The following is a 14,586-nucleotide window of genomic DNA, read 5'->3' as shown; positions in this document are numbered from 1 at the left end:
TTGATTACAGTTATCTTAAAGGGTGTGAGTGGTGTCTCCGTGTGGTTTTGATTTGCATTTCCTTCATGACTAATGATGTTGAGTATCTTTTCATGTGTTTATTATTTTAGGCATGCTTTCATGTGCATATTATTTTGGAGAAACTCCTGTTTATATTCCTTGACCATTTTTGATTGAGCAAGCTAATGTTTTATTGTTGTATTGTAAGAGTTCTGTGTATATTCTGGATATAAGTCTCTTTATCAGATATATAACTTGAAAATATTTTCTCCCATTCTGCAGTTGCTTTTATACTTTCTCAAAGGTATTGCTTATAGGAAAAAAAAGTTTTTAATCTTAGTGAAGTCCAGTTTATTTTTTTTCTTTTGTTGCTTGTGCTTTTGTTGTCTTACTATGGGTCATTGCCTAACTCAATGTGATGAAGATTTACTCCCATGTTTTCTTCTAAGAATTTGAGTTTAAGGTCTTATATTTAGGTCTGTAATCCATTTTTTAAAGATTCTATCAATCTATCATCTATATATCTATTATCTATCTATCTATCTATCTATCTATCTATCTATCTATCTATCTATGAGAGAGAGAGAAAGAGGAAGAACACACATGAGCACAGGGAGGGGAAGGAGCAGAGGGAGAGGGACAATCAGACTCTACTCTGAGTGCAGAGTCCGACATAGGGTTCGACCTTGAGATCACCACCTGAGATGAAGCCAAGAGTCAGATCCTCAACCACCTGAGCCCCCCAGGCACCTCTAGGTCTGTAATCTATTTTAAGTTTTGTATATGGCATGAGGGAAACATTCTTGACTATGTGAGTAGCTAATTGTGTCAGTACCATTTGGAGAGATTGTTTATTTCTCATGAATTTTCCTGGCACCTTTGTTGAAAACCAGTTGACCATAAATGTAAACATTTATTTCTGGGTTTATTTTTATTTCTGGATTTATTTCTCTCAATTCTATCCTATTTCTCACTATGTGTCTATCTTTATACCACATTTTAGACCACACAGTGAATTTCATTCCTATCACGCTTTCTGATTATTGTAGCTTTGAAGTAAGTTTAGAAATCAGGATATATGAGTCCTCCTACTTTGTTCTTTTGCAAAATTCTTTTGCCTGTTCTGAGTCCCTGGCATTTCCATATGGGTTTTTAGGATCAGTTCACCAATTTCTTTGCGAACAAATTTAGCTGCTCATTGGAAACTTCTACTTGAATTACCACTTATCTGCAGAAAATTGTGGAATTTTCTTGGTGTGAACTCAAATGTGAAACAAATAGGGTTGATTTAAGCATAAACCTACCTAAAGACTGTGTGAAAGACATTTTTAGACACTGATTCTAAAAATGGTTTGGCTTTTTGTGACACCTGGAGATGAGAAATCTGCTAGTACTTCTGTTTACTATTTTATTTTATCATTGATCCAATGCTCCAGTGTAAGAGTTTTCTACTAAAACAAACAAGCCAAAAAGATGAATCACATCCTATGCCATCTTCCATTACTGAGCACATACTGAGTGTTCGCTTCACGCAAAAAGGCATGTTCTTGTTGGACACATCTAATGATTCTGAAGCACTTCAAGCTGAGGCCCAGGCCTCTATTTTTTAAAACCCACCGGTAATTCTCCCATAGTCCTTCAGTGAAGAACAATAGCTGCATCCTTATTGCTTCTCCCTTACTTCACGTCTCCCCCTCTGCCTTATCTCCAGAGAGGCATCGCTATTCCATGTTGTCTATGAACTAGTAGTTGTTGTGGGGACATGTTACAAATGCAGGATCTCAGGCTTCGACATAGACTAGAATCTGCATTTTAACAACATCCCAGATACTTTATATGCACCAGAGATTGGTAAATTGCCATTGGCAATTTCCAGGTACTGAGAAGTAGAATTAGTTCAGTCAAGTAAACTTGCTTCCCACCAGCTTTCAACTTGACATGATTGGGCTCTTGGAAAGGAGAGGCAGGGGGTGCTGGAATCTAGGCATCACTGGGGTAGAAGGAAGGTGACTGTCCTACCATCCAGACCCCTCTCCCCTCGAGCTGACTGCTCTTCACCCTGAGAACCTCTCCAGCTGAGGGCCAGTGGGCACAAAGCATACTGCCACCCCTTTTTTCCCCTTGAGATGGCCTGCCCTTGGCAGGAGTTGTTCTCTTGTTACATAATAGTTATATCATATTGCATAATAGTCTTGATTTTTGCCTTTTGAGATACAGAAGCTAAAAATTTTGTATCCTGGGGATCCCTGGGTGGCTCAGCGGTTTAGCGCCTGCCTTTGGCCCAGGGCGCGATCCTGGAGTCCAGGGATCGAGTCCCACATCGGGCTCCCGGCGTGGAGCCTGCTTCTCCCTCCTCTTGTGTCTCTGCCTCTCTCTCTCTCTCTCTCTCTCTTTCTATCATAAATAAATAAATAAATAAATAAATAAATAAATAAATAAATCTTTAAAAATTTTTTTTTTGTATCCTGCCCTTTACAGGAAACATTTGCAGATCATTGGTCTATACATGAAAGTTGGAACCACTTGCACTTTGCAGAATGTGCCTCCCCCCATAGATGCTCTGTGCCTGAGCTGGATCTCATATCCATACTGCCAGTGCCGAAGATGACTCTTATTCTTCCCTTTGGGACGACTCGCTTAGGTCACTTTCAGAAAAAAGTGCATTTCACTTCCTAGTCCTGGGAATGGTCCTTTCCTTCTATCCCTAGAAAATCACCACCATCATAACAATTAGGCCATTGCATATTTATTGTGTTATGAACTTCTCTCCCACTCTAAGACTGTCCTCATATTTCAGTGTACATCAGTGGGTCTGATATGAGGCTCAGTAATACACATTTCTAATAAATTCCTAGGTGATGCTGCTGCTGGGCCACAATATATATGTCTGACTTCAAACTTTTCTTGAGGTCTCAACTTAAATGCTGGGATCAAAGAGACATTCCCACTGGCCTCACTTCAAGTGACTCTCTCCTCATTCTGTTCTTCTGTCCCAGCCCCTTATCTGTTTATACCAGTAATTCTCAAAGTTGTTGGTCTCAGGACTCCTTGACATTCTTAGAAATTACTGAGAACCCAAGAGAGCTTTTCTTTATATGGATTATAACCATCAATATTTACCTTATTAGAAATTAAAACTGAGGAAAAATATAGATGTTTATTAAGTCATTTACAAAAATCAAATAAGCCTAATATACAATAACATGAATGATATTTTAATGAAAAATAATTATATTTTGTAAAGCAAAAAAAAAAGTGAGAACAGCATATATATTTATTTATTTATTCAGTCGAATCTCTTTAGTATGTGGATTAACTGAAGACAGCTGGATTATTAGATCTTCTGCATTCAATTTATTGTTTTGGTTGAAATATAGAAAGAAAATCTGATTCTACACATATATAAAACTGGAAAAGGGAAGAGTATTTTATAGCCACTTCAGATGACTATCATATTCTTTTTGATACTACATCAAAATTGGACCGGTGGTAGTGCTTTACAAACGAGTTGGAATCTGAAACAATCTTAGTATACTTTTCATACTCTGTCTCACTAAAATCTATTGGCCTATCTTGAATGGGTCTTTTTACCCATGCATGATTTTGTAACATCATACACTTGTTATTTTGTTCACAGAGTTATGAAGACTTTCCAAGTGTTAATACATTTTGTTATACAATATTTTATTTTATTTTTTAAAGATTTTATTTATTTATTCATGAGCCACACACACACACACACACACACAGAGGCAGAGACACAGGCAGAGGGAGAAGTAGGCTCCATGCAGGGAGCCTGATGTGGGACTCCATCTGGGGACTCCAGGATCACGCCCCGGGCCAAAGGCAGGCACTAAACCATTGAGCCACCCAAGGATGCCCATGTTATACAATATTTTAAAATCACATTTATTAAGTCATGTAATCACGGGTCAACATTTGTAAAAATAACTCTTACTGCTTTAGTTTCCTTATTGAAACCAGCTTCTCTCTCTCTCTCTCTCTCTCTCTCTCTCTCTCTCTCTCTCTGTCTACTCTATGTGTGTGCTGGTGAAGAATAGCATGTCTGCTAGTCTAGTTTGATGTCACTGGCACTGCCTTGCTTTGTGCTAAGGTACCAGCTGCTTTCTATATCATTGCTTTTGAACTATCAGGGAAAATGTCAGCACAGTGAACAAAGCCAATGACATTTAAATATTATAATTAAAATCGTTTTGACCTCATAGATCCCCTAAAAGAGTCAGGATTCCTAAGCATCTGTAGACTATGGTTTGAAAATTATTGGTTTATGTCTTAATGTTATAAAAAAAACTTTTGAGCATTTTATTTGCATGTTTACATCTTGTCCATCTGAATTGGTGTGTCAATAGTATTAGATTTCTATGGAGTATTGCTCTATATCCAGTCTGTAAATTTTTAAAAAGATTTTGTTAATTTATTTATTTGAGAGAAAGAGAGAGAGAGCATGAGTAGGAGAGGGGGTAGAGGGAGAAGAAGACTCCCTGCCGGGTAGAGCCTGATGTAAGCTTCCATCACAGGACCCTAATATCATGATCTGAGTCGAAGGCAGACGCTTAACTGGGCCACCCAGGTGCCCCCAGTCAGTAAATTTTTCACATGGATCATCCTTGTATCCTCACAACAACTCTGGCAAATTATACCTGTGCAGTAGATGAAAAAGTTAAGGCACAGAATTATGCAACTAATTCAGAAGCACACTACTAGCACTTTGTGAAAGGAGTAGGGACTAGTACTATAAAGTGGTTTGAGGCCAAATAGGAAATGCTAACCCATGAGTTCAGCCTATATTCTCGTAGGCAAAGGGGACCCATCGATAGGCCTTAGGTAGAGGACTGGCATGTGCTAACCACAGTGGCTGAAATTCAAATACACTCTTAGCAGAACACACATATGCCAATTTTTTTTTTTTTATTATTTTTTTTACATATTCCAATTTTTGAAGTAAGAAAGCAAGTAAATGATAAAGAATCCTGTGGAATCACTTACTGGGAATAAAGAATTATAGAGAATTTCTCAAGTTGTTTGTTTTTCCCACAGTTGTTTTTGTCATGGAATTGACCAAAATGTCAGGCATGACAAAGCTCCACCAAGCCGTGGCTACAGGGGACTACAATTTAGTGAGAAAGATTTTGAAAAAAGGCCTCTGTGACCCAAACTACAAGGATGTGGACTGGAATGACCGAACCCCACTTCACTGGGCTGCAATCAAAGGTGAGTGGGCAATACCTGACGCCCCACAATATTTTTAACTTACAAATGAGGAAGTTGAGCCTCAGATCTTTGTTTCTTGTCTGGGGTTCCACATTTAACAAGTGTTACTTATTGGCAGGTACGAGCCCACATTTATCTGATCTGATATCTGAAAGCCTTTTAATCTGTGCTAGTTATAAAGTAAGTGGGATTTAAAATATTTTTTATTGAGGTATGATTGATATACAACATTATATCAGTTTCAGGTATACAATATCATGATTAAATTTTTGTAGATGTTATGGAATGACTACTACAGTAAGTGAAGTTAAAATCTGTCACCACATAGAGTAACAAAAAAGTTTTCTTATGATAACTTTTAAGATCTATTCTCTTAATGACTATCAAATATGCAAAACAGTATTACTAACTATAGTTACCATGCTGTACATTACATTCTCAGGACTTATTTATTTTATATCTGATGTTTGTACCTTTTGATCACCTTTACCCATTTATCCAACCCCTCACCTCTTGCCTCAGGCAACCACCAATTTATTCACTATACCTATGATCTTGGTGTCTTTTTGTTTTTATATATAAGTGAGATCCTATGATATTTCTCTTTCTCTTACTTCACTTAGTTACTTCACTTAGTGTAATGCCCTCAAGGTGTTGTGCCCAAGATTGCGAATCCGAGAAAGCCGGATTCCTTGTCACCAAGGAGCCGACACCGATGGAAGTACATGAGGGTTTATTTACAAGCTCCACCTTGGGTCCAAGTATACTCCATACAACAGAGCAGGGACTTGGACCCCGAAGTGGGTTACAGCTGGGTTTTTTATGGCTGGTCTAGGGGATCTTCAGAAGGGGTGGAGGAATTTTTTCCATTCCAATATGGGGGAAAGGGTGGGGGAGTTTCTTAAGATCTGATACAGGATTCTCTGCCGAGGGCATTCTGAGCTTTATTGTCCTTCCGATATGGGATTCCCTGCCTAGGACAATCTGCAGTTTTTCTTGTAAAGTTCAGCTCTTATTCCCAGGGACCTAAGATGGCTGTACTTGTGCTAATGCTAAACTTGTGGTGGAATGGCCTTAATTTTTCTCGGCCTCCACAAAGGTCCATCCAGGTTGTTGCAAAATATTTGTTTTTGAATCGCCACTGAGACTGCCAAAAGCTGAGTGAGCCTTACCAGTGCCCACATAGGCCTATGTAGGGTCACTTGGGAGGGAAAGTAAGATTCCGAGGCTGGGCCTGCGGGTATGGGCAGGGAAAGGGAGTGCCCTCCAGGGAGTACTTGCAAATCTCAGGCCTCTAGTGGGAGCAAAGTTCACGAGGTAAGGGTGGGGCACTGAGTCCCCGGTAGGAGAGGAAAAGGGAGGAGGGGAGGGGGATGATACTAGCAAACTGGAAGGGCCTCAAAGCAAATGTCATCCTTTCTTTTATACTATCTAGGATAGCTCCAGCCTCAGTGAGGCAGAGACATTTTGATCTTAACCTCCTCCTGTTTCTTCCCTTTACATCTTAGGGCACATGGAGGTGATGCAGCTCCTTTTAGAATACGGAGCCAGGCCCTGCCTGGTAACTGATGTGGGCTGGACGCCAGCTCATTTTGCTGCTGAGTCAGGCCATGTGAATGTGCTCAGAATTCTCCATGCATTGCATGCCGCCATCGACGCCCCTGACTTCTTTGGAGACACGCCAAAGAGGATCGCACAGATCTATGGGCAGACTGCCTGTGTGGCATTCTTGGAGAAGTAAGCTTCATTTCCAGTTAGAGAAGTGGCAGAGAAATAGCCTGTGGTCAAGGTCTTTGCCAACTCAGTGATCTCAGGTCCCTGAAAATGAAACAAGCAAATTCAGCCAACTGTTTTTTGGGTTGTTTTCATTCACTTGTCCCTGAAATGACTAGTTTAGGTGGAAACTATATTGCTTTAGGTTATGTGAAATCTACTGTTTTTATATTATACCAAAATTATGATTATTGTAATGATATATATTTATAATAATTTCAATAATATATAATTATTATAATTATTGTTTTAGATTATACAAAAATTATGTCAGAGAAGAGAGGTGGGACACCAAGTTTGAAAATGGGTCATGGCACTAGATTCGTGGAGCCCCTTCAGATTCCTGAAAGGTATTCAAACTAGCTATGTGATCTTGGGCCAGTTAGGTCACCTTGCTGATTCTCAGATTCTCATATTAAAAATGGAACTGGTGAATTAGGCTGTCAGCTATAAGGACCATCTACCTTTTAAAACTTCTATTCCTCTGTGAATCTTCTATTCACATACTGAAGATCAGGACTTCTCTAGCACCTATTAATTTTTTCTTTCACCTACTGCATTCAAATAGAATTAAATATCAATTATATACTTAACAGAACTTTGGAGGATGGAAATAAAATTTAGGAATTTACAATCTGGTTGAGCTAATAAGCAAATTCATATAAGAGGCAGTAAAGTAATTGAATGAGGGCAGCATTGCTGGAAAACCAAAATGAGATCCATAGCAAATCTATCTATAGAGCAGTACTTGGTGGGGAGAGGCAATGACAATTAAATATATTTCTAAGAACTTGCAAATGAAGTTATCTTCCAGATGTTAAACTAGTAAAAAGAGTTGCTTATGATGAGATTAGATATCTGTAGAAGAAACCAAGAGACTTTCTCTTCACAGTGGTGTTCCATATTAAAAACATTCAAAATCATAATAAAGTTTATTTGGGGGGTAAAAGAAGCAAAACCTTTAGTCCTGATTCAACAACTCTTCTCTCCAGTCCTGTGTCATCCCCTACATTCAGTGATCTCCATCCATTGTGAATCTCAACATCTGCAACATTTGTTCTCTGAACTTTTAAAAACTTTAATGTATCACTATGCGACCATAGATTATTTTTCTTCATTTTGCAGTTCCTGGATCACCACACAGGTATTTGAGTGCATCAAGACCTCTTCGCATTCAACTTCTTCTTTCCCTCCCAATCTATCACCTGCTCTGAAGATTCCATGATCTTCCATCTGCCTGCCATCTGGACACCATGATACACCACTTCTTCTGCTCTGTTCCCATGATTCTTAAATTTCCAGCCCTTTGTCCTGTACCATGTAACCTAGAATTACCACCCTTGTATTACTTTCTGTCTTCACTCCTGTGCTTGGTCTGGTAGAGAAAAGCCCATGGATAAATTCATGAGTACCACCCAAAGTTCTAGGATTTCTATCTTCAGCGGAGCTCTTAGAACGGTTTGGCTATCTCCCTGACCCACTCTTTCATTGACAACTCATGTCCCCATCATATCTTAGCCTGTCCCTCAGAAAGTACTGCATAGAGAATATTGAAGCCAAGAGCATGCCTATATACATCTATTCCTTCTTACCTTCCTGTCTATCCTTCTGTGAGGGACATATTGTCCTTCCATATAGACCCTGACCCAAACCTTTATATCTCCTACATGGTCATCAGTCCTGTATTCTTTGTTGCATCTTTTATTCTCTCGTCTGTATTTTTAGCTTTTTTTCTATTCCATCCCGTCATTCCTCTCTGACCTTTGAACAGAGTTCAAATAGATCTTATTGAACAAACACACAGTTAGAGGTCCTTCTCCTGTCTGCTGTTTCTTTCTTCTTCCTGCATTTCTTTCTTTCTTTCCCAAAGATTTATTTCTTTAAGAGTGGAGGGAGAGGTATAGAGGGAGAGGGAAAGAGAGTCTTAATCAGACTCCTCTCTGAGTATGCTGTACGTGGGGCTCACGACCCTGAGATCACAACCTTAGCCAGAATTAAGTTGGAAGCACAATGGACTACGCTGCCCAGGCACTCCTCTTTCTGCATTTCTATGCTACTTAAATGTTAATCTATGTAAATAAGTGTTGATCTATGTGGGTGTCTTCCTCACCTACCTTTGTACTTCTCCACTTTGTACTGAATCAGTGCTCATGCAGGGAGATCTTTGTTGCTAAATCAATGGCCTTTTCTCAATTCTTATCTTACCTCCACTTAATTTGATATCTGATTACTCTTCTGGAGTGTCTCTTTGGATAACTTTTTCTCTTTTCTAGTGCTATTCTCTCTGATTTCTCCTTTTATCTCTCTGATCATTTCTTTTCATGATTTTCTTGAACTCCTATTCTTGTGTGCCTTTTAGATGCTGAAATTCTTCGGGATCCTGTCCTCCGGCTGACTCTTTCTGCATAATCTCAGTCCCTCCCCAGTGACTAAAGGGTGGATAAGCGCCTTTCATGACCCCAGCATAACTGAAGTCGAGGAGGAGTGGTTGTCCAAAGAGTGGGAGGGTGCTATTACCAGGAAAAGTGACCAGGCAGGGCTGAGCAGGCAAAAACAACAAAGGTCAGCCACATCACGTGTAAGTCATTTCTAGTTATCATCATCTTCCACAGGAACTTCCCTTTTGACAGTTAAGAGGGTTTAGAGAGAAAGAATCCTGATTAAGGAGAAATTAATCTGGACCTTGAAAGACAGTTTAGATCTGACTCATGAAGGAGGGAGGAAGATTCTCGATTTGGAGTGAAGGCATCAAGTTGGAAACATGCACAGGTTGTGTGTAGTGTGAGGATGGGCAAGGATAGTGGAGGGATGAGTGGCCTGGCTACAAAGAGCATGCCAGCTAAAGAGAAGTGGAGAATAAGGCTGGGTGGGTGGGTAACCATTGTGAGCTGGGCAAGCAGATGAGTTTGGACCCATCCTGGGATTGACAAAATGAAACAGATGCTTTAGTAAAGTCTCCCCAGTAGTGGAAGAGGGGGCAGTGGGTATATGCAGTTAGGATTGGAGGCACTTACACTGTAAATAAAGAGGTCACTGAGGAATTTCTTAAAGCCTCATGTTCAAGCAGTTGGGCTCTGGGGCTAGAATGATGAAGAGAGGATACAAAAGAATTTCAGTAGAAGCCTCAACAGTATTTGACAATTATCTGAATATCCTAGGATCCTAGTGAAACAACTCGACTTTTGGTTCAGCTGCTCTAAGTAGTAAATCTCTCATTCAACAAATATTTTTGAACCCTTCCATGCCCATGGCTTTGAACTAGGTACTATAAAGGATTTAAAGATGTATCCGATAGGGTGCTGGACATTAAGTTCCCTGAGAGAGGAGATACTTGTTTACATAAATAGCACTAATATGGTATAGAAAGTGGCAAAGGTCAAAAGAGCAGGGCAGAGGAGGGAATACTATGTGGTCTAAATACGGAGCAATTGCTTCTAGCTAGTGGCGGGGGATGGGGACTGAGGAACAAACAGATTTGCTGTCTTCTGATTGAACTGTGCTTTCTGTAACGCTTTGCACTTAAGCTCCTTCAGATGGCACTTTCATATGCTTCCCCTTGTCCATGTGTATATGATCATTCATTCACCTATTTCTCTATTATCTACTCTATTGTTCTCTATCATCTGGCTATATATCACCTAGCTATTCTTTTCATAAATCCATATATACATACCATACATGTTGATTATGGGTACTTTTTATTTCTTTTGTGTATGTTTCCATACCTTAAAATCTTACACGACAAACAGATGTGGTGTTATAATTAGGAAAAAAATACAACTGGAAAGGAAATGAAAGAAAGCCGCCCCCTACTAAGGGGAGCACTGTAGAATCAGCAGCACCTTCTCTAGTTTAAGTGCCCATCCTTGATTCTATGAACTTCCCACTCTGGGCATGCCATTCTTCTCCATCTCACAGCCATTTCTTCAGTGTCTGAGGTATCCCTAAAGGTATAGTTGGAGTTGCTTGGATTTGGCGTCTTTCCTTCTTTCCTGGGCTGCTGACGTGGCCAGACTGTGCAGAGGGCAGGAAGAGGGGCCATTGCTGTAGCTGGGACAGGCCTTCCCGGCTGGGGTGTTGAACATGGCCTTCTTCCCCCTTCTCCAGGGCTGAGCCTGAGTGCCAGGAGCACCGGCGCACTGCCAGGCAAAAGGGACTCCCTCTGGACCAGCAGGATGAAGACTGGGATGCCAAGAAAAGGGAGCTGGAGCTGTCTCTTCCTTCCTTGAATCGAAACACTAATGAGAAAAAGAATAAGAAGATGCAAGGCCCCGCCAGGCTCAGCCATACCAAGGAGAGAAGAGTGTGAGAAGGACAGCATCGGTGCTCTGGCATGCATGTTTCCTGCGGGGGACTGTCCCTGGACCAGAGTAGAAGTTGTGAGGCCTGTGCTGTCATTTCATGATTTAACTTATAGACCATTACCCAGATGCCTTCTACAGGTACCTCAGGACCTGCCATTTAGTCTGAAGCCTTGGTGATCCATGCTGTCCACAAGAATTGCCAGAAAGGGCCAAGCGTTAGGTACTTGCATGTGGTCACCAGTCATTCACCCTGTCAGCATCCTCTGACCCCCTAGGTGCAATCATGGAATTTCAGGGGGCAAAGAAAATGCTCTCCCTAAGGAAACTTGATTGTTTCCATGAAAAAAAAGTAACAATGAAATTTCAACATACTCAGCACAGTTGATCTGTAAAAAAAATGGTTTGTTGTCACATAAATGAAGCAAAGAGGTGAACAGATGTAGCTCCCAGGTTCCAGGCAGGGTTTTTCTTTGTGGGGAAGAGGCTCACAATCTCAGCATGAGGTCAGTTTTACCAGTGATCATTTCTCCATAGGAAGAACAATCCAGGACAGAGACCAACTCTGAGCAGTAACTGGGAACCTGTTGAGAATTAGTTTCATCCCACATGACGAAGGAGAGGTAGCAGAATAAGTGAAACATGTCGTTATGGCTCTACTTATTCAGTCGGGATTTTAGATTTTCTATTTTAGATTTTCTAAAATACTGACTGAATAGATTTAGTAAACCTAAAATACAGATCAGGTATTTCCAGTGAAAACATTGCACCCAACTTGAGAGGTGCTCTACATGTAAAATACATATCAGATTTTGGATACTTAGAACAAAGAATGCAAAACAGCTCATTAACAATGTTATTGATTACATGTTGAAACAATAATATTTTGGATACTGGGTTAAATAAAATATATCACTAGCATGAATTTTACGTCTTTGTCTCTGCTTTTTAAACTATGTGGCTGTTAGAATGTTTAAAATTACATGAGTGGCAATAGCCAAACTGTGGAAGGAGCCACAATGTCCTTTGACAGATGAATGGATAAAGCAGATGTGGTCTATATACACAACGGAGTATTACTCAGCCATCAGAAAGGATGAATACCCACCATTTGCTTTGACATAGATGGAACTGGAGAGTATTACGCTGAGTGAAATAAGTCAATAGGAGAAAGACAATCATCATATGGTTTCACTCATATGTGGAATATAAGAAATAGTGAAAAGGATCATAAGGGAAAGGAGAGGAACTGAATGGGGGAAAATCCGAGAGGAAGACAAACCCTGAGAGACTCCTAACTCTGGGAAACAAAAGGTTGCAGAAGGGGAAAAGGATGGGAGGATGGGGTAACTGGATGATGGGCACTAAGGAGGGCAATTAATTGGATGAGCACTGGGTGTTATACTATATGTTGGAAAATTGAAATTAAATAAAATATTTAAAATATTACATGAGTGGCTGACTTCTCCTCCTCCCCCTCCCCCCTCTCCCTCCTCCTCCCCCTCCTCCTCCTCCTCCTCCTCCTCCTCCTCCTCCTCCTTCTTCTTCTTCTTCTTCTTCTTCTTCTTCTTCTTCTTCTTCTTCTTCTCTCCTCCTCCTCCTTCTTCTTTTTTTCCTGCCTATTAGACAGTATTGCAGTAGAGACCAGAAAGTATTTAGAGCTTCCACCAGGCAGCTGGCCTGATGCTCTCCAATTCGCTACTCCTCATTCTAGGTTTACTAGTTTTTCTACCTAAACCAATGTCTTTGGGCACTTAACATCTTCATTACACATTCTTCAATTGATGCTTATGTTAATATAGGCCATGCTTGATTTGAATTATCTGAAATAAAAAATGCTTAAACATCCGATAGGAAAGTAGTACAGCTGTGGAAAACAATTTTTCTAGTGTTTATATCCATCCTGAGCACTAATCTCCTTTCTCTATGCTCAGTAATTCCCACGGGTGGTTCCTGCTTGCCATGCTCCTATTGGTCCTCAACCAGGGTATGAACTTTGGAAGATACCTGATGCAAGCTAGACCACTAAGATTCTTCTCCTGGGGGCCAGTTGGCTCTGACCTTTGAGACCAAGCTCTGGGTACAGTGGGCTCTCCAACTCTGTCCTGACCTGTCTCACGCTACCTTCAACATCTGTGCAGAGTCCATCCTCTCTCAGAGTTCACACTTCCCCCTACCACTAGCCACAGCCCACACAGAGGATTGCAGGTGGAGAGGGGGTTGGGGGTTGAGTGGACGAGGCTGAGGTTACAACAAAGAAGGGCCAGTAGCCACCCCTATTCTGAGACTCGATCTTCTCATGGCGCCCTTACCCCCCATGGATGGACCCTTCACAAATGAGCCACCTCCCTCACTGGGCCCTCATTCCCTCACTAAGCCCCCTTCATCTCCGAGCACTCAGCCTCCTCAAAAAGTACTCTCTCCACAATTCCCCCTCCACCCTGAGTGCTGGCCACTCCCTCAAGAAGACTGGCCTGTGACTGAAATGGACCCGGGGTGGAGAGGTAGGGGCAGGCTGGGTTCGGCACTTCCCCTCTTGACCGGGCCCTCCTGGGGTCCCTACCTCCCTGTGCAAAGGAGTCTCCATTCCCACCTCTGCCCTCATCATTGCCTCTGGCCCCAGAGCTACCCACAGCGGGTCTTCTTGTGGAGCAATATGTTCCCCTGGCAGCACTAGCTGCCATTTGCTGGGCTGAAGAAAAAACAAAAAACAAAAAACAAAAAACAAAAAAACCAGCAGGGAAATCTTGTCCAGAGACTGGACACAGAGGGTCGCCTGGTGTGGTTAGGCACCCATTTCAGATGGGTGAACATTGATGATCAGAGCTTGTGGGCCAGGAGCTGGGGTGGGGAGGAACTGGGAACCCTTGAGGCTGAGAGGATAGACCAGTAGCACATAACGTCAGAAGCATGGAGTGGCTACTTCTACATAGGACTGAGGAAGTGTTGGGAGGTGCTCCACAGAAAGAGAGACTGAGCTAACAGCAGGTGCAGTGGGGTAGGAGGTGGGGTAGGGTGATGTGGAGACAAGCACGCACACCCACAGCCTTCTAGTTTCCAGTTCTGGTTCCGTACTCAGGAAATCTGTGAAATACTACTTTCATAATAATATTTCCTCTTTTGCTTACAGCATATTGAATTGATTCCCCTCCCTTTTTCCCCCTGAATAGTCTTTTTTAATAAGCACAGTATTTTAAGATCATGGGTTTATGAGTCAAGCAGGCTTAGGTTTATATTCTCCTCTATGAAATAGGCAGAATAATCCCTACTTCCGGGGGTT

At 41.3% G+C, this 14,586-nt stretch overlaps 1 protein-coding gene across 1 annotated transcript; it reads left to right on the top strand.

The window, feature by feature from the left end:
• The first annotated feature begins 5,069 nt into the window (after nucleotides 1-5,069).
• On the top strand, nucleotides 5,070-11,314 carry ANKRD66 (ankyrin repeat domain 66). The gene is made up of 3 exons (XM_041738186.1): nucleotides 5,070-5,232; nucleotides 6,741-6,969; nucleotides 11,113-11,314. The coding sequence occupies exons 1-3, from the start codon at nucleotides 5,070-5,072 to the stop codon at nucleotides 11,312-11,314; spliced, it is 594 nt and encodes a 197-aa protein (XP_041594120.1).
• Nucleotides 11,315-14,586: the final 3,272 nt, after the last annotated feature.

Source organism: Vulpes lagopus, chromosome 1 (genome assembly GCF_018345385.1).
Source record: "Vulpes lagopus strain Blue_001 chromosome 1, ASM1834538v1, whole genome shotgun sequence".
Taxonomy (NCBI): domain Eukaryota; kingdom Metazoa; phylum Chordata; class Mammalia; order Carnivora; family Canidae; genus Vulpes; species Vulpes lagopus.
This window is presented reverse-complemented; position numbering and strand designations above follow the sequence as displayed.